Source organism: Tiliqua scincoides, chromosome 9 (genome assembly GCF_035046505.1).
Source record: "Tiliqua scincoides isolate rTilSci1 chromosome 9, rTilSci1.hap2, whole genome shotgun sequence".
Lineage (NCBI taxonomy): Eukaryota > Metazoa > Chordata > Lepidosauria > Squamata > Scincidae > Tiliqua > Tiliqua scincoides.
Window position 1 is genome coordinate 18,906,954 of NC_089829.1, and position 23,659 is coordinate 18,930,612.

At 43.2% G+C, this 23,659-nt stretch overlaps 3 protein-coding genes across 6 annotated transcripts in view; 1 reads left to right on the plus strand and 2 right to left on the minus strand.

The window, feature by feature from the left end:
• GARRE1 (granule associated Rac and RHOG effector 1) overlaps positions 1–8,725 on the plus strand; it is a 94,235-nt gene extending 85,510 nt beyond the window's left edge. For all 4 annotated transcript variants that reach the window (XM_066636775.1, XM_066636776.1, XM_066636774.1 and 1 more), the window contains 4 exons: positions 2,918–3,083; positions 3,555–3,689; positions 4,999–5,077; positions 6,268–8,725. In XM_066636775.1, the coding sequence (XP_066492872.1) occupies positions 2,918–3,083; positions 3,555–3,689; positions 4,999–5,077; positions 6,268–6,585 (698 nt within the window). In that variant the 3' untranslated portion in view covers positions 6,586–8,725. The remainder of the gene's footprint in view (positions 1–2,917; positions 3,084–3,554; positions 3,690–4,998; positions 5,078–6,267) is intronic.
• A 2,043-nt stretch (positions 8,726–10,768) lies between these two features.
• On the minus strand, positions 10,769–15,013 carry SS18L2 (SS18 like 2). The gene is made up of 3 exons (XM_066636779.1): positions 14,852–15,013; positions 12,110–12,186; positions 10,769–11,131 (listed from the first exon to the last, which is right to left on the minus strand). The coding sequence occupies exons 1-3, from the start codon at positions 14,918–14,920 to the stop codon at positions 11,053–11,055; spliced, it is 225 nt and encodes a 74-aa protein (XP_066492876.1). The 5' UTR covers positions 14,921–15,013; the 3' UTR covers positions 10,769–11,052.
• Positions 15,014–17,539: 2,526 nt separating this feature from the next.
• LSM14A (LSM14A mRNA processing body assembly factor) overlaps positions 17,540–23,659 on the minus strand; it is a 29,202-nt gene continuing 23,082 nt past the window's right edge. Inside the window, exons 8-10 of the mRNA XM_066636944.1 lie at positions 21,001–21,163; positions 20,149–20,383; positions 17,540–19,430 (exon numbers count right to left, since the gene is read on the minus strand). Of these exons, the coding sequence (XP_066493041.1) occupies positions 19,407–19,430; positions 20,149–20,383; positions 21,001–21,163 (422 nt within the window). The 3' untranslated portion in view covers positions 17,540–19,406. The remainder of the gene's footprint in view (positions 19,431–20,148; positions 20,384–21,000; positions 21,164–23,659) is intronic.

A 23,659-nucleotide genomic window follows, 5' to 3' on the forward strand; every position in this document is an offset into this window, starting at 1 on the left:
TCCAAAAATATCATTGGTTTTGCCCCATCAGCTCTGGTTATGGAGATATGGCATATCCACCTTAGATGTTGATGTGCAAGTGATCGGTTGTATGACATATAAGGTGGCTGTTCTGTATCTCCAAAACTAGATGGGCAAAACTGATGCCATTTTTGGAATTGGCGTCCCAAATATATACAAGAATAGGTATAAGTTTTAAAACACCAAAATGTGTGTTGGGTTGTGTAATGTATAGAATGGGGCCTGTTAGTAGATCTCCATTGAGGAAATGGTTGCTAATGTTTTTGAGGTTGATGGGAGAGCCAGAGTAACTAAGAGATAAGGCTAAGGTGGCAGTAGAGATTTCCTAGCTGTTTCATTAGGAACACTTTTCGCTTTGCTTGAAAACCTTTAAGACCACTTGCCAACTTATGAGGTGGAAATGTATCAGTTCCCTGTACTGTTATAAGCTTCCTCTGAAGCAGGAGTGGGCTAAAGGTAGACTGGGCTACTATAGGAAAAGTTGATTGTATACTCTGATGGCTCCCAGCATCAAGACCTAATCCATAAAAAGAATTGGGGGGAAGCCTGTTGATGGCTATTGACTATAATAGCTCATAATTGAAACTGCTTTCAGAGGCAGGGTGTTTCCAATGGCCAGATACAAATAAAGTTGGCTAGTGCCCTAAGTGACTTAGGACTGGGATACCTGATGGACTGCCTCTTGTAAAATGGATTTGCCTGCTCCACTGGGGGAGACCTTCTAATGTGTCCCATCTCTACCAGAGGGACTTTTGCCATGGAAGTATAAGGGGGAACCTTCTTGGTTGATGTGACTTGGCTAAGGGAATACCCTGCCCCTGGAGGTCTGTCTCGCCCTTCCCTGATGTTCTTCCATGCCAGACTTAAGATCATCTTATTCCATCAGACTTTTGACCTGCTGAACATCTGATTCTCTCTCTGGCTTAATACTGTTCTTCCTGTTTTGTCTCTTGCATTTATATTATTTGAGATATTTAACTTCTCTTAGTAACAAATTACATTATGATCTTTTCTAAGCCACCCTGAAATAGAAGGGCAGGATATAATAATGATGATGTTGAAAAACAAATGGGGGCTGCCACTCAGAATATTCTGTTTCTAGGCTTCGCTGGAAAGTCTGACTGGCTGCTATAAGGGACACAGTGCTGGGCTTAAATGGTCCTTGATCCAGCAAAGCACTGTTTGTTCTTAAACCAGAATGCGTGCTAAGTATTGCTTAGTGTAGATTCGTTGAACTGCACGGAGATCCTGAGGGAGTTCTAGTGCACTGTAAATTTAAACATGTCTGTATAACAGTGTATATGTGTTTCAAAAGTAGATTCTGTGAACCAGAAGTCTGCCCATCCCTTCTTGAAAGCAAGCAGTGCTAATCCATGGTTCAGGGCAGGTTAGTGATGTGATGGGCTCTTTGCCTCATTCAAATAATTGAGGAAGGCATTTTGGCTCTGGGCAGATAACTTTTCAGGAGTTTGGAGGTGGTACTGCAGATATGTTCTTGTTTTCACAGTGCTTGCATCTTATTTATGTTTCATGGTTAGATTGGTTTCAGTTTTGTAGTGAGCTGTATTTGGAAAAGGCAAAATTTGTTCCCAGAAATGCAACCAGAACTGCTGCAGTAGATATGTGTACATTTTGGTGTGATGTACAGGTACCTGATAGTGTGTCTTTCCTTCTTTCTCACTACCCCCACCCAGAGCATTTTTTGATCTCTGTGTGAGGGGAATGATGGGTGTTCAGTCAGTCTCCTGTGCATTTATTTAAAAACAAATGTAGTACAAGACTACCTGCTTCTCCTACAGCCATGCTCAGATGTTTGAAACATTACCTCTTATGTAAGAAAAACAATTGCTGATGGCCATGCTTTGGATAAGTGTTGTTTCTGGGCACAGGGTATTCCTAAGCCCCATATCCTGATCGTCAGATGGTTGACAGTTCCAAGGTAGTGTCTCTTGTGCTAAAAGTCATTTTTCAGTCATTTTCTTTCCCTGCCTCCTAGGCTATTTCCTTAGCATACCATTTTGGGGAGGGGGAACAGCACCAAGGGAACATTTACTTGCAACATTTCCATGCATAAGTATTGGACACTGATGGATGTTGCAACCTCATTCCTAGAAGCCATGTTTTGAACTGCCTGGAAACCATGTCTGCTAACAAGGCACTGTTTAGCCACCCTGCTAGACAGTTGCAAGTATGTACTTCTTGCCCAGGATGTAGCTCTGTAGCTAAATAGAATGGAACAGATTTGTATTGCTTAGATTTCTCAGCTCAAAACTGGGCCAAGGGGAGAAAATTCCTTCCCCAATGATTAGCTGAGGAGCAGTACAGGGTTATTGTGCCTCTTGCTTTCTTGGATTTGCTTCCTTTGAATGTTCTTCATTCCGCTTTGTCTCTGTGATGGAAGGTCATCTGTCTCGGCAACAAAAACAAATGTACTTCTGAAAATGAGTTTTTCCCATAAGTAGTGGGCTGCCAAACTCATCCAAAAGTAAGACATTCTCAAGTTATTGTGTGCAGGGGCAGATTTTTGGGGCCCTGGACACAACCAAGCAAACAGAAGGAGCTTTCAGTGAGAGATCCTCTGTGCTTTTGCTGGTAGTGGGGGGCACTGAGAAACCCTTTCGCTTGCATATGGCCATCCCTGTTGAATCTGCAGGTGGTTTAGATGCCTGGTTTCTGTTTCTGGGCTACTTCTACACAGGATATGCCGACCTAACAAAGTATTTAATATTGAGTATGCGAACAAACATTCCCAACTGCTGACTGGTGTGTTTGTGTGAGTTTCTTTTATTCTGAGGGGTAGACAGCAGAGCTTAAAGGATTAAATGAGGGAATAATTGCAGTAGCAATGGCTGGCTATGTCAACAACTGACTGTCAGGTTTCTTTTTTTATATCTAGTTGGCTCTGATCCAGAGTTTGCCCGCTATGTGGCTGGGGTGAGCCAGGCCATGCAGCAGAAAAGGCAAGCACAGCACTTCCGCCGTCCCAGCAATGCACGTAGCAACTGGACTCATCCTGATGACCCTCACAGAACCTGGCCCTTTCCAGAGTTTTTCACAGAAGGGTAAAGAACGCTGCTGCCCAGTGTCCCACTTTGAAAGCTGTTGTATAATAGAATACATAATGTGGGCCCAGGAGGACAGTTTGCTCCTCCACAGGATCAACAATAACTATTGAAACATCCCCTGCCCACATCTTCTAAGGTGGCAAATGCAGACATTATGTTGTGATTTTTTGCTTTGTAACATCAGTTTTAAAGTGCTTTTTAAGATACTAACAATCTACAGATATGGAACTCATGGCTATGAGTCTTAGCAAGTGTCTTAGCAAGCTAATTGTGTCTTGCAGATACTACATCTGTTTATTTTTTTAGCTTCTTTCTGTAATAAATTGTGTGACTTGTCTGCTTGCCTAGTGAACATTTTGTCTGCATTTGAGTCCTTCTGCTCTGATTAAATTAAATAACTTTTAAGAGCAGCCAGGGTGGTTAGGTTTTCCCATGTCCACTCTTGACTGCTTCCTGTTCTCTTCTCAGGGAGATGACAAGTAGCTGGTCAGGTACTCAGGGTGACTCAGCCAGCTCCAGTGATGAGACCTCCTCAGCCAATGGAGACAGCCTGTTTTCCATGTTCTCAGGGCCAGACATTGTTGCTGCAGTCAAACAAAGAAGGTGAGCAGGGGAGGGTCCCTTTTGTGAATTCCTTGTCAAAGTGGGAGGAGGGACCTTGGGTTTTGCTGGAGGATTAAGATCTTAGAAGTCTCTCCTCAACTTGGAAGTGTCATGCTGGTTGTTGAAAAACTCTTCTTTGCCCAAGTATGAGTTAAAAGCAAAACATACCTGAAATTTTAAAACCCTCTCCTTTCAGCTACTGTACTGGATACTTCTTTGTTTCTGGTTCAAGTGTATAATTGTACAGAAGAGAGCCCTATGAGTAAGATGGCTTGGGTCTCTGTGAATCTGGGAGAAGAAAGTGCCACAGAGTTTGGGGGAACATGCATCCACTTTCTGTTTCTGGCTGTGGTTTGGTTATGTGTTTCCCCTTCCATTGTTTTATGGGGATTTGCTCCAGTGCAGTGGATGCTGGGAAGGCAGGGTGAGGTGAGGAGGACAGAGTCTCAGCTCTTGATGCAGGCCTATTCCTGTGTCATATGGCCCATGGAGGAAGATTTATAGGCTTGTCACAAACACATGTATGATGAATATACCTTTGTGGTACACGTATATTCAGAGGGCCAGGGTTGTGTGCATACACGGTAATAAACCAAACCTGGATTTACTGTGAATTCTAAGCAAGTGATCAAGTCATTCCCTCCATTTGCCTGAAGAATTAAAAGGCTGTTTAAATGCTGCCACTTCTCTGGTGCTGAGCAGATACTTTGACATCTTGCATCAAAGTCATGTGCAGAGTCTAGTATGCCAGGCGTGTGTGTGGGGCGGTTGCCTCCTAGTCATAAGTAGGTTTCCTGGAAGCACTTGGCTGACCGTCATTGGAGGCAGGGTGTCAGATAAGATGAATCCTCTTTCTGGGACCCATCAGCATTGCTCTTCATGAGTGATGTTGAACTTTTGGGAGATGGACTGATAACTGTGGTTTTCTTGACTGAGTGTGATCAATTAAAAAACAAAAGAATAGGGGTCTGACCTTTCTGCAGCTCTCTGAGCCGATTTGGGTATTAAATATTAGGTATTGCAAATGCACAAAATCATGCCATTAATAATGCAACCCTGAACTTCTCCCCCAGATTGACAGTTCATATTAGTTCACAAAAGCAGGCTCACATGGAATGCGTATCAGAACTGGTCCTTTGTGCCAATGCATTTTCTGGAACCTGTCTTCAGCTGAACCCCCCTCTTCCAGCAGTGGAGCTATACATTAGATTGTTGCCAGGTTCAAAGAAATATTTTCTCATCCTGACTCTCAGAGCAAAAAGGCAGGGCCAACAGATCATTTTTTCAGATTGAATAAATATTCCCACAGGAAACACAGCAGTGGTGAGCAAGACCCAAGCACACTTCCTTCCCCACCCCTCCTTTCTACAGCGGATGATCATAATCAGGCAAGTATCATGTTGAATATTCTCTTGTAAAAAGTGGTTAATATCAGGGGCAGCCTTTTTGATCAACTTTCCAGTGGTTTTATATGGGTCCCAAGATGGGTTTGAATGGTGGTGGAACAAAATGGTAAACAAAAGGTTGCTAGATTCTTAAGAATGATGAAGCCCCAGGTTGTTTGTTTTTTGCTAATTGTTTAAGTATCTGTTTCTTGGTGTGAAGTGAACAGAATTTCCCAGCAGCTACTTTGCTTTCTAACATGCATGTGCTTTCATGTGCATGCTGACACCTGTATGTTACAGTGTTAGGGAACAGATATGTTGCCTTGCCTGTCTGGCTTGCGCTTCAAAATCTGGTTTTGGAGTTGGCCCAGAAATTGCCTGGGTTGAGGATCTTGCTCAGAATGTCCCAGGGTGGAAGAAGGCTTTAACCACAAGGCTGCCTAGCAAAGTAATGGGAGTATTAAGGGAGGGCTAAAAGTAAAAACTGTGATGGTACCAGGTTTGGCAGAGTATACTATTGAGCTGTGAAAGGTGGTGGCAGGAGCCAAAGCGAATAGAAATGAACCTTTCCCAATAGTCCCTGCTCTGCCTGTGAAACAACATGGACAGTTGCATAGCTGTAGGCAGTTTCTGGGTTCCATTATGTGATGACACTTTAGCACAATGATTTTCAACCTTTTCATCTCCCAGCACACTGACAAGACATTAAAATTGTCAAGACATGCCATCAATTTTTTTGACAATTGAAAAGGTACACCAGGCTGCTGGTGGGGGGCTGATAGTCCCCAATGGCCCTACTAATAAATGACCTTCCCCCCAAATCTCATGGCACACCTGCAGACCATTTGTGACACACCAATGTGCCACGCCGCACTGCTTGAAAAATCTCGCTCTGTCATGACCAATAAAGGCACTCCTGGTGGGGCAGGATTTGTTTTGAATGCCCTCCCCATGGGCTGTGGGACAAGTAAGCTGCTTCAGTGAGCAAGATTGCTGAAGCTGCCCTCCACACTGGGGTTATTGGGGAGGCAGACTTATGGTGCATGTTAACAGAGCCCCACCTGGCTGCCACCCACTCCTGCAGGGGTGAAAGTGCCATCCTGCTGTTGGGGACGGGGTTGAGAAAGCTAAGACAGCTCTCTGACAGCTGTGGCTGTGCAGGAAGCTGAGACATTGTCGCTGGTCTCTTACAGGACAATAAAACCAAAACCTGGCCTCCGAAAGCCCCCTGGCAGCACAGCCTGCCCAGTCAAAGCCTGTCTTTGTATCAGATGAGTAGCCCTGCCAGCCAGTGGAATGACACAATGCAGATGCTGCAGTCACCCGTTTGGTCAACAGCCAATGATTGCACTCCATCGACAGGGATTCCCTCCAATTTTGCCTATGCGCAGCAGCAGCAGCAACAGCAACAATCGCCACAGCAGCCGTCTCAGCACAAACCGATGAATAAGGGCTTTAAACCTTTTCCAGTCAAGCACGAACGCAGACCATCCTACATGCATCAGTACTGACTGCTTTGCCTGGCAGAGACGCGGCAGAGGACCAAAGTCTTCAAAGTGACAAACGTTTGCTTTGTTTTACAGTTGTGCAGTGGTGGCTGTCTTCTGGGTGTTCTGTGGAGTGACAGCTTCTAGTGGTGATTTCTTCCCCTCTCTCTTCCTCTCTTTTTACAGTGCTGAGCAAATGGTGCCAAGGTGTACACAAAAACAGCCCTAAACTGTGACGCTTTCAAAGCTTGTGGACTGACTTTACCCTGCTAACAAACTGCTACATTATTACCACAGAAAACACTGTATTTTATAGCTATTTTTTCATATAGATTTATAGTTACCATTTCTTGCTGAAACAAATTTGAGTATTTTTAAGCAAACCTAGCAGTCAGTTTTGCTCAACTCTCATTTTGTTCAGATTTCTAATTGATGAGATGCAAGATCTTCACTCTGACATAGGCTGCAGTAGCTTTTTTAAAATGTGTCAGTTATTGATGTGCCACACAAGTTCTTTGTTACAGCAGTGGTGCAAAAAAAAAAAAAAAACAACCTGCTAAAACAGGCACTTCCAATTGTTTAATTAACTCCATGCAAAGATAGCTAGAACCCCTCCAGTTGTGATACCAGTTACTAGGCCAATCAGAGGGCAGAATTTACCTGTGAACCTCTGCCCAAGCCCCTTGTAGGTCTTGGTGGATTGGGTTCCTCTGTGGCTGACACTCCTTTGAAACACACAATTTGATACTTTTACATTTGGCCAAAGGCATTATCCATACAGTGCTCCTTAAATGTATGAAAGTATACTTAAGACTACTTGCAAATATTTAAAGTCTTATTTCAGTGCTAGACTTAGTGTGTAAAAACATGAGCTGGCTCAGAAGAGAGAGAACTTAAACACTATTTTTTTTTGTAGTGCTGAGAATTAAAGTAACTACTTTCAGTTGATATGTGCCATTAAATAAGTGAACCTGTGGAATTAGGAGATAACTTCCAACCAAAGTGGATCTGGGGGAATGACTGGTGCTTAAAATGAGAAAAAGGTAAATGTGTACAGTTATCCCATTGTATATTAATTGAGGTGAGAGAAGTCTTTATAAAACCTATTTAAATTTTCATATTTCATCTTTGAAAGAGTAATTATAAACCACAATATTTTCTGGTATAAAGGTTTTTGACAGTATTAATATTATTTTTATATTTTCTTAAGTCATATCATTCTAATACATTGACAAGTAAAATGGGTTATTAGTTATAAATGCATATAGTTTTTTGATGAAGATAAAAGCACATTTAAGTTCCCATTTTCTACAAACTAAGTACATGTGTATATTAAAGATACCAAATTATATATATAAATACACAACACTAAATGTTGGGGCGAGGGCGAGTGAAGGCCAACCCGCCTTCTGCTTGTGTGTGGCGATGGGCCATCTTGACAGGTGCCGAATGTTACTCTTTGAGCTGGTTGAAGATGCCAATGTTGCCTGTATTTATAATTGTCACCTTGTTTCCTGAAAACCCACCCTTGCCATGTTTACAGAGTTGTTTGCTGTGCATAACTTTACAGTCATGTGCTCTGCACAATCAGTGTGGCTTCTGTCTGTAAGTTGTTGCTGTTTCTGTACCTTCTGCTAAAGCGTTGGTGAATTTAACAAGTGGTTTTGAGTTTCCTCAAGTATGCAATTGAAAACTTATATTGGACCCTGAACTCTCTTGCAGTTGTATGCCACAGTGATTTTGAATGAAAAGTACTGATGTTGGTTTTGTTGAAGTTCCCTAAGAGCATCCCAAGCCACTCTTGCTGTGGAGTGGGGCATGCAAGCACTGGATGTAGCGAGTGCCGGTGCAGGTGAACCTGTCTCTGTCCCATAGGTGCTACCATCACCCTCTGCTTCCAGTTCTTCTGAACACTGGTCATGTGCCCACATGGTTTGCACTTGGCTACCAGATCTTGTCATATGTTTCACACTGCCGAGCGCAAGGGGTTTGGTGCTGAGTTAACTTCTCTTTATTGCAGTACTTCTGTGAATAGCAAATGCTTTGGAACTGGACCTGTACATTTTGTATTTTAATTTTAAAGCTCCTGTAAGTAAAAACAGAAAACCACCCTATTTGCTTTATTAAAGATATACCTTTAACAGTAGGTTATATCTTGTTAAAATGAGCCTGGTAAAACTGCAAGTTAATTCCAGGGGAGCTTTTTTACCTAAGTCAAGCAAATTCAAAACTGTGAGCCTCACTGTCTTGCCAGGGCTGCTCCACCTTCACAGTCACCATGAGTGAGGAATCTGACAAGGGGCTGCATTCATTCTTTGTGAGTGGAGGGTATCCAGTGTGGGTTACCATCTCCTACCTGCTCTCAAGACAACTTGCACTACTTGGTTCCTGCCCTTTTCCAAACCTCCCTGCTTCTGAGTCAGGCACCCACTAGTTTCCCTCTCAAGTCTTCATCTAATATCCTTCATGTTTCGCAGACTACGTAGAACAGAGAAGGAACAGGTCTTTCCATGACTCTTCTTCTTGAGCCAAGAGCCCATTTCCACCTGGAGCAAACTTGTCTCTGTTTGGGGCCTGGAGGCAGAATGCAAGACCTTAGCAGCATGTAGCTATTCCAGTGCTGTTCTGGCCATTCTGTGGGCTGCCTGCCTAGAAGTCTTCTGCTATTTGCATTGATAAAACCCCCTGCAAAGCTTTTCTTGGATTGTTCCTGCATTCACCAACACAGGTCTTACAGAACTGTGAACCTTGATACAAGTGGATCTAGACAAAGGGCTACAACGCAATACTCACCTAGTCATAATCACTCATGATGTTTCTTACCTCTACAGTGTTTTTCTTCATTGCATTTCTTCTTCACTTTTACACTCTCAAGCTTAATGCATCTTGGAAACTGGGGCAGGATTTCCTCCAACAGGCTCTTAAAGGTTTGTCTAATTAGCTTCAGCCCTGCCTTGAGAGCAAATGGGAGGGTAACCAACACTGGATGCCCTCTATTCCTGGTAAGTATCAATGTTCCTCTTTGTAAAGCAGTTGGAGAATGCCTTGCAATCAAGGTCTATGATCCAAAGAACCACACAAGCATTTGAGTGCCCAAGCTTGCCAGTGACAAAGCTTGCAAACAGCTTATGAAACAGGCACTTCAGTTCCTGTATGATGATGGGCTTGGCTGTTGGGTGTATGTGTATGTGTAAGAGAAATCAAATATCCTTCTGCTCCTTCAAACTGCACATTAAGGAAAGTCAGGACAAATCTCTACATTTGATTTAGTGCAAATGCTAACATTGCAGTTGCTTTCTAAAGATGCATCTCATTCATTCTTGCAGCTTTAATGAACAATAGTCCAATTTCTTTTTAACTTTGAATCCAATGTTTAATGTCATTTGGAGCTAGGGACAGCTACTGACTTGAGGTCCTGTTTGCACCCTAATGCATAGTGCTTGGATCGGTTGGACAAGACTGATCGTGGTTTATAAGCAATGAATGGAGGAGTAGGGGGTGGCTCAAACCAGCAGGCAGTGCCATGCTGGCAAGAGACAGTTTGAGGACTGTTGGTGTCATTGCTTTTCATGTCCTGAGAGAAGATGGAAACAACTGCTATCCTACACCACCTCTGTGATGGCTCCTTTTCAAATGAGCAATTCACTCTGCTCTAATAACAGCTGACCTCTCCTGCCTAGGCAAAAAAAGCTGTTATCAATGTATTCATTGCAGTCTTAGGGGTGGTTTTGGTGGTGGGTGTGTCTTCCCTTTAGAATTGCAAAGCAAGGATGTGCTAGTTCTGTCTTGCTGCAAAAGTGCACCAGGGCTTGGTGCAAAAGGCTACTGGCTGAGACCAGCGCTGATATGGCATTTGAAGTAGGGGCAAAGAATCTAAAAAGAGAAGCAAAGAATCTTCATAAAGTCACTTGACTGTCTTTTTCAGGTTCATCAGAAATGAAAGGCAGAAGGGGGTAGAGGATGGTGTGTTTGGGTTTTTTAATTGGATTTTAAATGTGGATTTTATTAGGGAAAAGAAAATTCTGACAAAGCTGAGCAGTGCCCTCTGCTGGTACCAAAATGAAGCATAAGGGAAATATTTTTGTCAATAAAAATTGGTTTGTGCGTGATCCACAGTAGCCTGCCCTGAAAAACTGTGTCCTAGTCACTCTGCCCTAAAAAGAAAGTGCTGCATCCAACACCCAATCAATGTATCTCTGGCTTTGGGTGATTTAGAGTATCTTTATTTCTGTATACAATCCTGTGTCTTCCATTGGTACATCTAGTTAGAACTTCAGCCTGCACCTCTGTGCCTGTAAACATGGCCAGTGACAGTGTAGAATGAATAGGTAACATTTTTTAAAAGAAAGCCAGGAGTGCACACTCCTTTGGGAAACACAACATGGCTGGTTAGCCTGAGACACTGGATTCTAAACTGCTCGTCACAGGGCTCTTCTGGACAGAACTACCCACTCTGATCAAAGATGTGCTTCGCTACTAAGGAACACCATATCAGTCTGCAGTTGGAGAGGGAGAAGCATCTGCAATAGTAGCCAAATATATCAGATTTCTGTGCAAAATGTGCTGATGCCTGTAAGAATAGAAGTCAATAAGACTGAATTAGGGAACAGACCTTACAGCAATCAAAATAATTTTTAATGTTAATTCTATAATTGTCAACACTTAGGAGGGTGAAAAGTTTTAATTACATGAAGTATTTCTAAATGGAAGCACAACTTCTTTGCTTCCCTTTCAAACTTAGCTTGTATTCTGGTCACTGCATTTCAGGAGAACAGCTAGTTAGAACCATCCCTTCGAGGAAAGAGTTAAGCTCTTAGAAGTGGGATGAAAAAAGTAACTACAGGATTTCTATGAATGGTAGTGAATGTTGTTAGGTTTACCCCATTACATTTCTTCTCAACAGAAGCAGGGCAGGCAATAGCAAGTTATTTCTAGACTTGTTTTTCCTTCTGTTACAGGTCATCAAACTAGCTTACAGTGAAAACAAACACAAAAAATCATAGTAAAAACCATCCCTTAATCGAACTGACAGCAGTAGTTCTTTCCACACTGCAGAATTAAAAGGGTGTCAGTGGAACTTCTCCCCCTTCAGAGGAGTATTTATCTGCAGATGCTGAACTTGGAAGGCTGTCACCTTTTTGAAGTACCTGCCTGGCTGCTGCTAGGAAAAAGTTGGACTAATTTGCTCTGATCCAAAAGGACAAGGCCAGTGACATATTTTGGATCTTCTGAGATACTTTTGGAGGACAGAGAACGCTCAAGTGAATTATTACATGCTACATTAAGTTCCTTGAGGCAAACAAGGTTTTCATCACTTAACCCACATTGCATTGCAACTACCAAGTCAATTTACAGCATGGAGCCCCTGCTTCCATTGTGCCTCCTCCAGTACTGAATTTAGGACTGCAGCCTTGCTTAAGACCAATGAGATTTAGTCATGCAAGTCTGGAAATGGGATACATTATCTCAAAATTCTAGAATTTTTGCTTTAATCAACCAAGGAACTAAGAGAGACTAAAAAGTGGTTGTTAGGAGGAAGGGTACTTACTGCACGCATTCTGCAGCTCTTCCTTTATTCTGATATTCCGCAATACATCGAATCAGCTGATCATTTTCTTCAAGCAGCTAAAAGTAATATAATCACAACATTGGGAGCTATAAGATAGCAGTGAGTCTGTCCACTCACCCCCTGCCATTGCAAGCAATCCCTGCACCCCTTATAGCTGGCTAGCCAGCCTCTGTTTAAAGACCAGCAGCTCAGGAGAGACTACTGCCTTCCAAGGCAGACTGTTCATAGCCTTAAAGAATGTATACTGTGCTTTAAAATAGTGTTGGCTAAAAAACAGCCCAGCTACATCCCCCCTCCCACCACAACATTTTACTGTTCTTAACAGAGGGAAAACTATTTCCAAGATGTGTTGCTACAAGAGCAAGGGAACGCATGGCTCTGTCCCATATTTAATGCTTCTTTTGTCCCTGCCTGTATGGATTGTCCTGGCATTTTAAGGGACTTGGGATCAAAAACACATGCTGGCTGTCTGTAAAAACAGCCAATGTTGCACCATCACAAACTTGGAGGGGAGGGTGGTGCTGTAGGGAATCTTGTGGAATTAAAAGAAGGTGGCACTGCTCAACACAGAATGGATGTTTGTACTCGTACAAAACTGCCCCGGTGCCAGAAGATTGGAGGATAACAAATGTCACACCAATCTTTAAAAAGGGAAAGTGGGGGGGACCTGAGAAACTATAGGCCAGTCGGCCTCACATCTATACCGGGTAAGATGGTGGAATGCCTCATCAAAGATAGAATCTCAAAACAAAGATGAACAGGCCTTGCTGAGGGAGAATCAGCAAGGCTTCTGTAAGAGTAAGTCTTGCCTCACAAACCTTATAGAATTCTTTGAAAAGGTCAACAGGCATGTGGATGCGGGAGAACCCATAGACATTATATATCGACTTTCAGAAGGCGTTCGACATGGTCCCTCACCAAAGGCTACAAAAAAACTCCACAGTCAGGGAATTAGAGGACAGGTCCTCTCATGGATTGAGAACTGGTTGAAGACCAGGAAACAGAGTGGGTGTCAATGGGCAATTTTCACAATGGAGAGATGTGAAAAGCGGTGTGCCCAAGGATCTGTCCCGGGACCAGTGCTTTTCAACCTCTTCATAAATGACCTGGAGACAGGGTTGAGCAGAGGTGGCTAAGTTTGCAGAAGACATCAAACATCAAAGTGGTGAAGACCAGAAGTGATTGTGAGGCGCTCCAGCAGGATCTCTCCAGGCTGGCAGAATGGGCAGCAAAATGGCAGATGCGCTTCAATGTCAGTAAGTGTAAAGTCATGCACATTGGGGCAAAAAATCAAAACTTCACATATAGGCTGATGGGTTCTGAGCTGTCTGTGACAGATCAGGAGAGAGATCTTGGGGTGGTGGTGGACAGGTCGATGAAAGTGTCAACCCAATGTGTGGCAGCAGTAAAGAAGGCCAATTCTATGCTTGGGATCATTAGAAAAGGTATTGAGAACAAAATGGCTAATATTATAATGCCATTGTACAAATCGATGGTAAGGCCACACCTGGAGTATTCTGTCCAGTTCTGGTTGCCGTATCTCAAAAAGGATATAGTGGAAATGGAAAAGGTGCAAAAGAGAGTGACTAAGATGATTACTTGGCGGGGGCACCTTCCTTATGAGGAAAGGCTATGGCGTTTGGGCCTCTTCAGCCTAGAAAAGAGGTGCCTGAGAGGGACATGATTGAGACATACAAAATTATGCAGGGGATGGACAGAATGGATAGAGAGATGCTCTTTACACTCACATAACACCAGAACCAGGGGGCATCCGCTAAAATTGAGTGTTGGGAGAGTTAGAACAGACAAAAGAAAATATTTCTTTACTCAGAATGTGGTTGGTCTGTGGCACTCCTTGCCACAGTATGTGGTGCCGACATCTGGCCTGGATGCCTTTAAACGGGGATTGGACAAGTTTCTGGAGGAAAAATCCATTATGGGTTACAAGCCATGATGTGTATGTGCCACCTCCTGATTTTAGAAATGGGGTATGTCAGAATGCCAGATGCAGGGGAGGGCACCAGGATGAGGTCTCTTGTTATCTGGTGTGCTCCCTGGGGCATTTGGTGGGCTGCTGTGAGATACAGGAAGCCGGACTAGATGGGCCTGTGGCCTGATCCAGTGGAGCTGTTCTTATGTACAGTCACCAGCTTGTAGAAAACATGGGAATTGATCAGCAACGGGGCAGAGGAGTGAAAGCTCAAATGCAGAGCCCTGGGAGCCACCCTCTAGTAAGCTTTTGGCAGAACTGGCATAAGAACGTAAGAGGAGCCCTGCTGCATCAGGCCAAGTGCCCATCCAGCCCCACCAGCTGCCTCAGGGAGCACCCAGGACTGCAAGAGACCTGCATCCTGGTTCTCTCCCTCGCATCTGGCATGAGTAAGCTGCATACACATGGGGGGGGGGGGAGAAGAGGAGCCAACTTTCAGTCTACTTTGACAAGTGCTCCTAAGCATGTGCTGAGTGCGGTGCCGCCTCAACCCTCGCCCTGTGCTCCTGAGCATGTGCGGAGTGCAGGTGCGAGCCCGAGGAGAGTTGGGGCGCCGCCACCTTCCAGCCGCAGCACACACCAGGAACAGGGCGACAGACACTTCCGGCTCCCCATCGCCACCCGCGAACCGGGCGCAGGCGGCAGGAGGGGCGGAGCTCCCCTGCCCCGCAGACGGCCGCTCCTCGAGTGAGAGCCGGACGTGCCGGGCGGGCGCCTCCCCCTCCACTCACCCTCCGCAGCGTCTCCTGGTTCACCTCTGCCTTGCCCCGCAGCCGCTCCGGCACGAAGACCACCGACATGGCGGCGCCACCCGCCTCTGAAGACCGAGTCGCGGGGTCGCCGAGCAACGGAAGACGGGCCTCCGCGCAAGGGATGCCGGGAGCGCGCCGGTAGGTGGGGCTTCCATGGGGAGATAAGAGAGGCGAAAGCGGCGCGACTCAAGGCCCATGCGCTGGAGAACCGACGCTCTGTGCTGCTCCTTGAAAGCTCTCCATGGTCAGCACAGCTGAAGTCACGTGGCTGCTGGAAGCTTCAGTCCCTGTGCTGCTGCCTTCAGTGGGGGGTGCCAAACAGCACTCCGCTGGCTGGGCTCAGCACGCGCAAGGCAGGCGCTGCAGGGGCTTCATTGAAGGGACTGCCCAGGAGTAAAAGCAGGGGACGCCCCCCCTGAGGCTGCCTCTAGGGCCTCCTCTGCTGTGACTGCAGCACCTGCACCCTTTGACAAGTGCTCCAGAGCATGTGCGGTGTGCGCTGCCGCCTCAACTCTCGCCCCCTGGCCCCCTATGCCACTTGGAAAGTAGCTGCACTTGGGAACTGGCCTGCACTGAGATGCACCCTGGGAAGAGAAAACACTCACAAGTGACTGCTCTCAGCAAGGAGCTTTGCAAAGCCACCCAAAAACGTGTTAGCGATTTAAAAGGGCTGTTGGAGACACATACAGGCACACGCCACTTAACAACCTTCCACTTAGTGATGGACTGCATATACAACAGTGGTCAAAGCACAACAAAGAGGCTCTTGCTGAAGCAGTCGGGCCTCCCAAAGCCTGGGCTGCAGTGTCTGTTTGCACCAGGGGTGTCAAACATAAGGCCCAGGGGCTGAATGTGGCCTACGGAAGCTTTTTATCTGGCCCTCAGCTGCTGAGGTGTCACTTCTGAAAGGGCAGCCCACATGAAAATTGGGCTCTTTGCTTATTTGAGTTCCGAAGTGAGAAAAAGTGCTTATTTTTTGTTAAGACCTGTTTAAATGACATCATTTCCTGCCTAATGACCACCTATGGCCCTCAGCAGGCATCATGAAAGTTATTCAGCCCTAGATATGAAAGGAGTTTGACACCTGTGGTTTACACAACAAAGAGGCTCTTAGCCTGTGCAGCCAGCTAGTGTCTGGCAGGGAGTGTCTGTTTACACAACAAAGGCACTAGCTTAACCACCTAATTGCATAACAGGAATCAGAACAAATCCCCTTCATACACACACCTGTATATGGGTGGAAATTTAGAGTATTGTTATAAAGCTGTAAATAATTAGAATATTCTACTTAGCCCCTGCTCCATAGAGCTTTGCATTTAAAAAAAAAAGTATCTTTAATGTTCTTGTCTGTTTTTTCCCCCTTCTTTTAGAGTGTTTTCTTATACTTTTTCTTTTAGTATTGTAAATGTTTAAAAAAGAGATGGGGGCATTTCCAGAAGGGATTGTTGGAGGGTGACAGCATTTATGGGCAACTAGCCTCAAACAAATGATCACTTGGAGTGGTTTCAAAGGTTCCTTGAGATTGTTGAACTGCAACAAAAAAGTAACAGGAGGGACTGTAGCTGAACCTGGCCAGGATCTCTCCTCACTTTTTTAAACCATACACCTCCCTGAAAATTAGGCAAGGATTTACTTTTTAACCATTAACATCACACAATTCCCTGCAAGCAGAAAATCTACAGGAAATGTTCAACGTTGTTTTTTCTTACAAAAATGAGAAGTGCACCTCTAGCAATGACCTACATGGTAGGGAAGCAAGGGAGGCAGCAGTTTCAGTGGGTTGCATCCTTGCTGCAACCAGGTATCATGTGTGTCGCAGAGCACTTTTTCACTACAGTGGCTGTATTTTCAACACGTTTGTCATGATTGAAGGCAGTTCAGAGAGCTAAATGGTGTTAGCTGAATGAGTTCATGCACAGTACATCTGCATTTGTGTGTGTGTTGTGCTGGAGACCTGGAGCTACTGGCAGTTTCATTAACTCCCTTTCTCAATGGTTGCAATCAGCCTCACCACACATGTAATATGGACTTAACTATGAACTACATTACAGTGTTACTACAAGTCACTCAGTCCCATCCCCATATGCAATATGGAAAACAAGGCTGGCATGCAAAGGAATGATCTGCCTAGTCTTCTCACGTCAGCTGGTTGCTGTTTCTTCTCTACCTGCCCCCCCCCCCATATAGAATTTGGGGTTTCATATGTATGGCAGTTGCAGACAAGAAATTAAGAACATAAGAAGAGCCCCACTGGATCAGGCCATAGGCCCATCTAGTCCAGCTTCCTGTATCTCAACAGTGGCCCACCAAATGCCCCAGGGAGCATAACAGATAACAAGAGACCTGCATCCTAGTGCCCTCCTTAAATCCAGAAAGTACATTTACAAGCACTGCTAACCCAAGCCGCCTTGGGTGCCCTTTGGGGAGAAAGGCAGAATACAAATCTAATAAATAAATAAAATAAATAACCTATTTCCAACCGTAAAGTTGATGGTTTGTAACAGCAAGCTCAGATAAGATTAAAGGCTTCGCAAAATTAACAAAAACTACAGGGATGGTCTCACAGCGAGGGATAAACACAATTTAACATTTTGTCTCTCCTGCCTTCTTTCCAACATTAGTTCTGACCTAAACGGATGGGCTAGGGGAAAAAAAGTTCACAAAGACTATTTTTTATTCAACTGCTTTATTCTGGCTTGAAACAGAAGCCCCACTTTTCCGTAGCAAGGTACACCGAAGGTATGTCATACTTTTGCTTACTGGGGACTACATCCCCCAACTAGTAAACCAAAGGATTGGTGGGTAAGATGAAACCAATTCATACCCTCACAGCACATCTCACTGGTATCTACAATTTATCTGGTTTAAATAAAGTTGGGACACTTCATACAGTATACATAGTTATTGCAGCAGGACAGCACTTGCCTTGGTCTAAAAAACTCAAAAACTGTTCAGTATCATGATTTGTGGATCCCAAAAAGGCATATTGTTGTTAACATGCAAAATATTACTAAAACAATAGTCTCTAACTTCTACTGCTGCCAATACTTGACCTCATAAGGAAACCAATTACAAAATACTTCCTTGTAGTGCTATACAAAAAGATATAAAATTATGATTCTATCAGTTACTTAAATATTCCTGTTTCCTAACAGTGCAGTTATCCACATTTTACCACTACTGAACATGGAGAAAACAAAGAAAAAATCAGCAAATTAGATAAAAATGTTTTAATCTTTGGATCCCTTTATTCCTGTGGCTTTCATATACAAATACAAACACAAATTACCAGATTACTGTTTCTAATATAACTTAATATCAAAAAAAGCCATAGCAAGTAATTCAGAATTGGCAAAAGTTTACTCCATACCAAATCACTGTTGGGATACTGGTCTAAGAATGAGCATTCCATGTCTCCGAGCTACAGTCCGTCAAAACTCAAGCAATTGCAAACACTAAGAATTCACTTTTAAATAGAATATGTCAACAATATTAAAACAAAGTCAACGTTTCAAGAATTGACACATGGAGACATTTCATTTTTAATCCAGGCACATTAAAAGAGAACATCAGAATTCACGTGCCCAATTCATTTTTGCTTTAAGAGATATCACCAATACAAATTGTGACATGAAGTGTTGAAGTTTGCCTATATTTGAAAGAGCGCCTTAATTTGTTCAAATCCTGTGATATGCCAGAAACTACAAGATGAATTTCTTGCAAGAGAGAATTTAATCCAGTTTTGCAGAATGGAAGAACATTTCAAATTTTTATTTATCGTCAAAATATAAAAACTAAACAAGTTTAAAGCCTGAAAAGCTACAAAGGAACAAAAACCCCAAACGACAAACTCTCGTGTGTGTGTGTGTGGTTCAACACATCAGGTTGGTGGACTTAAAAACGTTTATTCTTTAAAAAATTAGTTGCTTTTTATACAGCTATACAAAGTCCTCAGTGTTTCTTTGGCAATGGGATAATCATGGAATTTTACAACTATAAAAAGTTTTCCTTTGCCTAAGAAACAGTATTTACTGTGTTTACAATTTTTTGACTGACAAATCAAGTTTTTGACTACCCAGCACCCTATTTGACAAAAGTACAACTATCTCAAAAGGGATATTACAAGATTTCCAAAAACAATCTTCACTGGATCAACACACTCACAGTACTGGCGGCCTTCTGCATACAACTGTCTTTGCAGCCTGCAGCAATTATCAAATACAATTTTAGTTAAGAAAAATCTTTTCTGTGATGAAAAAAATACTTAAACTCCATGGAAGTACTGCTTTATATCTTAACTATATGTAAGAAATTACTTAAGTCTTCTATCTCAAATATATTTAATGTTCACTGTTTTTGAAGATGGCCATTTTTCCCCCCAAAGGTTACTGCTTCAAACCCTTTGAAATTAAAAACAAATCCCAGTGCTGGTGACGTGTTTTACAGCAAAATTAACTTAATTCTTTGCAAAGACCAACACATTCTCCGGACCATGAAGATCTACAAGTTCACCTGCTTGCAACTTCTTGGCAGACTATGCAGCAACTTTGTTGTCTTTCTAAAAAGAAGAAAACAATATAAACGTTCAGCTCAGCTGGCAGTCACAGTTATGAGAAATACAAACATGTGGAGGCTCAGAGAAGTAATGTCCAGGGCATTCAAGGCCAAACGTAATATTCTCTAGACTGCACCGTTTGTGTTCAACATTCTCCCAAAAAACCTGTCCAACATTCTCCAACTCAAAAGCCACTGAAAGAAAAGCTTCCCTTCATCATCCAACTCTGCTCCCAACACAACCTGTTGAACATGCTCCAGTGTTTCACTGAGGGGTGCATAGGACTATACCACACAGGACTGCCAGACTTTTCTGTACTAGGCCACAACAAGGAGATGAAGGGTGCGCTACTCCTCTCATCCAAAGAATGGCATGATGTGGTTCCAACAACTGCAAAGTATCTCACAGGGACTGGTTCCCCCTCTAAAAAAATTTCTGTCTTTAATGATGCACCCATTTCCATCAGTAGCTCTAGGGAGTTGTTTTTTAAAACTGAGATTGTATTTGGGCCAGATATATAAAAGAGAACTGTTGAATTCCTTCCAAGAACTAGTAAAGTGAGGATAATTCTGAAAGAAAAGAAAGCTAGTGAGAACACTAATATTGAAAAATGGAGGATCAAAGCTCTATTTTTAACATTGCATATTCCACAACATCAGTTATGTTGCTGTTCAAGTGAGCATGCTATGGTAAAAGAGTGTTTAGACAAGTACTTCATTACCCTATATTCAAAATCTGCAAATTCCCTGCCACCACGTCCACTTCGGAATCCACCACGAAATCCTCGAGGAGCGCCAAAGCTTCCTCTGGGGCCTCCACGTCCTCTACCGCCCCGGAAGCCACCAACTCCTCCGCTTCTACCTCTGAAGCCCCCACGGCCACGGTTTGGACGCAATGGAATTCCAAATGTCTCTGCATTTAGTCTTCGTTCTTCAGCCCAGGTTGGTCTTCGTTCCCTGGAACACACAAGTGACAAGAACTCTCACTCTAGTCTACTAACAGATAAATCAACAGGTAGTATGGCAAAAATGTTGTGATATCAAACTTGTTATCAAAAATGTTAGATATCCCAGTGATATCAAACTTGCTGAATGATATCAAAGTAGGTTTAATTCACCTTCATTTACTTCACCTCCACCAGAGCAAGGAAATACAAGAAGAATTGTGTCTCAACAGTGTTCTATCTACAGGAACAAAGCTCCACGCCAGTTCCATGCCTTAAGTCGAACATCTCATTGTTTCTCATATGCAAAATCATAACAACAATGAAGGGGGTGGAAGAGCTCTCTCCGTTTTGGGTATCTGTTGCAATTCCCTCCCCGCCTCCCGCAAGCTACTCCTTCGCAAAGTAATGTCAACCTATCTGACCAACCCAACTTGGACTATAAATCCTACAGCTGGAATTGTCTTTTGGAACAGGAATCAAACATCTTATTCCCTGCAGTACAATAGTTGTACTGGTACAAGGATCAGATGTTCTGTATGGAACTTACCAATCAGAAAAGCAAGCCAGGTAGATATAATCGTTCCTGCTTGCTAAGTGAACTGCAAAAAAACCCCAACTATCAGATACCTGTTGTCATCACAGGAGATGTTGTCGAAGAAAGACTTGGTTTTGTCATAGTAGCAGTTGGGTCCAAGTGGATCTTCTTCATCTGCATTGCCTTCACTGTTTTGAGTGTCAACACCGGAATCACCTTTATCTTCCCCATTTACAGGTTTCTCCAATTTGTCTTCTAGTGAAAGGGAAAAGGAAGTCACCTCAATTAAGTTTCCAGCAGAATGCATCTTCAAGCAAGGTAGGAAGTTTGCATGTGAACAATAATACCCAGATAAAAATATAAAATAATATACAGTGGGTCCTCCATATTTGTGGGGGTTTGGTTCCAGAACCCTCTGCCAACACACCAAAATCTGCTGATGTTCAAGTCTGCAGTTGCCACACTCACAAAATGGCGCACATTTGACAAAATTGCATAAATTTATGTAAACTGCATACATTGCCTAACTGTCCAAATCATATGTTAACTGCCTAAACTTGCATAAATGCACATGCTGTGAAATGGCAGGTGCAAGGCAAACAAGGCTATAGCGGGGTATGTGAATTTTTTAAAAAACACATTTTCAATCCATTGTTGATTAAATCTGTGGATGTGGAGTCTGTAGTTGCAGTGGTCCCACTGTAAACGTTCACACCTCCACACCATACCAAACTTGAGCAAAGGTACCCGTTTCCCACCCAGCCACCCCTGCAGCCATTCTTTTCTCTGACTAGCCATCTAGCACATCTCCAAGAGAGAGGGACACAATTTACGAATTTCTTTTAAAAACGCATTCCCTGCCTAATCTTTTATGGCTCAAACTGCTTCAGCAGAGTAGCACAACAGTGGCTAAAGAAGACATAAGGAAGAGAACATGCACCAAAGAGTGCTGATTTACAAACTAGATATGACAAGCAGCACTAGCCTATGTATATCTACTCAGAAACAAGTCTCATTGTCTTCCATGGGGCTTACTCCCAGGAAATTATGTCTAGGATTGTAGCCAAGGTGCATGTTGCAGAAACCTTCCTTGTAAAATCTTTATCTTGCAAGCAAAGTTCCTGTACTAACTCTTCCAATCCAACTTTTTTCAGGAAGCCTTTCGGTGCCGTGCCTTAGTTCACACTCCTATTATGTAAAAGTTAAATTTCAGTGACAATCCATAAGAGCCAGGATGGTCAAATCCTTGCTTAGCCATGAAGCTTCCTGGGTGACCTTGGGCCAGTCACTAACTCTCAGCCTAACCTACCTCATATGGTTGTTGTGAGGACAAAAGAAGGGGAGGAACCATGTACACTGCCCTGAGTCCCTTGGAGGAAGGGCAGTATAAAAATCTGAAAAATAATGATTATTGATCCAGTCACCCTTGCCTCCACCCCTATTCCTGTCTCCCCTTGTGCCAATATCTAGATTGTAAGCTCGGAGGAGGAAACTGGTCTTTCACTTCTGCAAAATGGTCATGCTCATCAACACCATTCTATGAATCATCACTGTCTCCTTGAAAAAATGTTGCTGAGGATGCCAGAGGTCTTCATTCTGGCCACCTCATAAGCTGGGGGTCCCTTTCCCACAAGATGCTTGCTTTGTCCCCTCCTTGCTGCCAAGCACACACTTTCTAGCCTCAGGAAGTGTCGGGAGTGTCAGGGCAGGCTGCTCTCTGTCCGAGGCTGCTGTTCTTTTCAGTAGTCTCTGCTTTATGCCGATTGTGATTGTCTTTTTGTATTTACAACTGGGTTTTAATTCTGTTGTAAGCTGCCTTGTGCATACAAACTGAATGGAAAGGAAAAATACAAATGCTTTAAACAAAGAAATATTGTAATGACTTTTGGCTAAACAATAAGTGATTAATTAAATGGCAGGGCTGAAGGTGAAACACAATTCTAAGGGCAGGACCACAGCCCTTTGCACTGATCTGGACCTAGAATTGGGGTACTCTTCTTAGAGCACGAAATGCGGCTTCTTGAGAATTTCAGCTCTGACTAAAATTGCAAGTTTCTATCTCTCCGGGCCATAAAGATATGCTTGGAAATGTACAAATTGCACCTGCTGGTGCTCACTGAAGCCACAGAAGTGGCTGAATAAAATTTCTGGGGGTTATGTACAGCACTTCAGTGGCCTGTATAACTATGTGCCAATTCACCAGACTTCAGGAATGAGTGTTGCGCAATTAGAAAATATTGCACAATTATGCAAAGTAAGAGCTTATGTGTGTAGTTCAGACTTTCTTGGCACAGGTGCTGTACTGCCTGGAAGCAAACTTTATTTTATTTTTCAAAAGCATGGAGACAAGCCTGACAATAATTCCCTTGCATAACCCCTCCCGAAATCTCCTAGCAGGACAGAATGGGAGCAGCACGCTCAAGGAAACTGACTGCACCCACAGATTTTGAACCCTTTCCAGGACAAACACCCAGACATTTCAATTCCCAAAAATGCAAGGTTTCTCTCACTTAAATTTCAGATCTTGAAGAAATAGCAAATTTTATATTTTTTGTGTGTTTTATTGTCTCTTTATATATATATAAAGAGAGAGAGTGTGTGTTTTAGTATTTTTTATTTGTAAGCTACCTTGAGTGCCCTTTGTTGGACTAGAAAGGTGGGATATAAATAAATAAATAGCTAGCTGTAAGTACTATTTTATACAAAGATTGACTATTTTATACAAAAATCTATTACAAATATCTTACAATT

Coding starts and splice junctions, on each gene's coding strand:
- SS18L2 (XM_066636779.1), bottom strand. CDS start 14,920: ATGTCGGTGGTCTTCGTGCCGGAGCGGCTGCGGGGCAAGGCAGAGGTG. Junction 12,187..14,851: donor ACCAGGAGACGCTGCGGAGG/GTGAGTGGAGGG, acceptor TATTACTTTTAG/CTGCTTGAAGAAAATGATCA. Junction 11,132..12,109: donor AGAGCTGCAGAATGCGTGCA/GTAAGTACCCTT, acceptor CTATTCTTACAG/GCATCAGCACATTTTGCACA.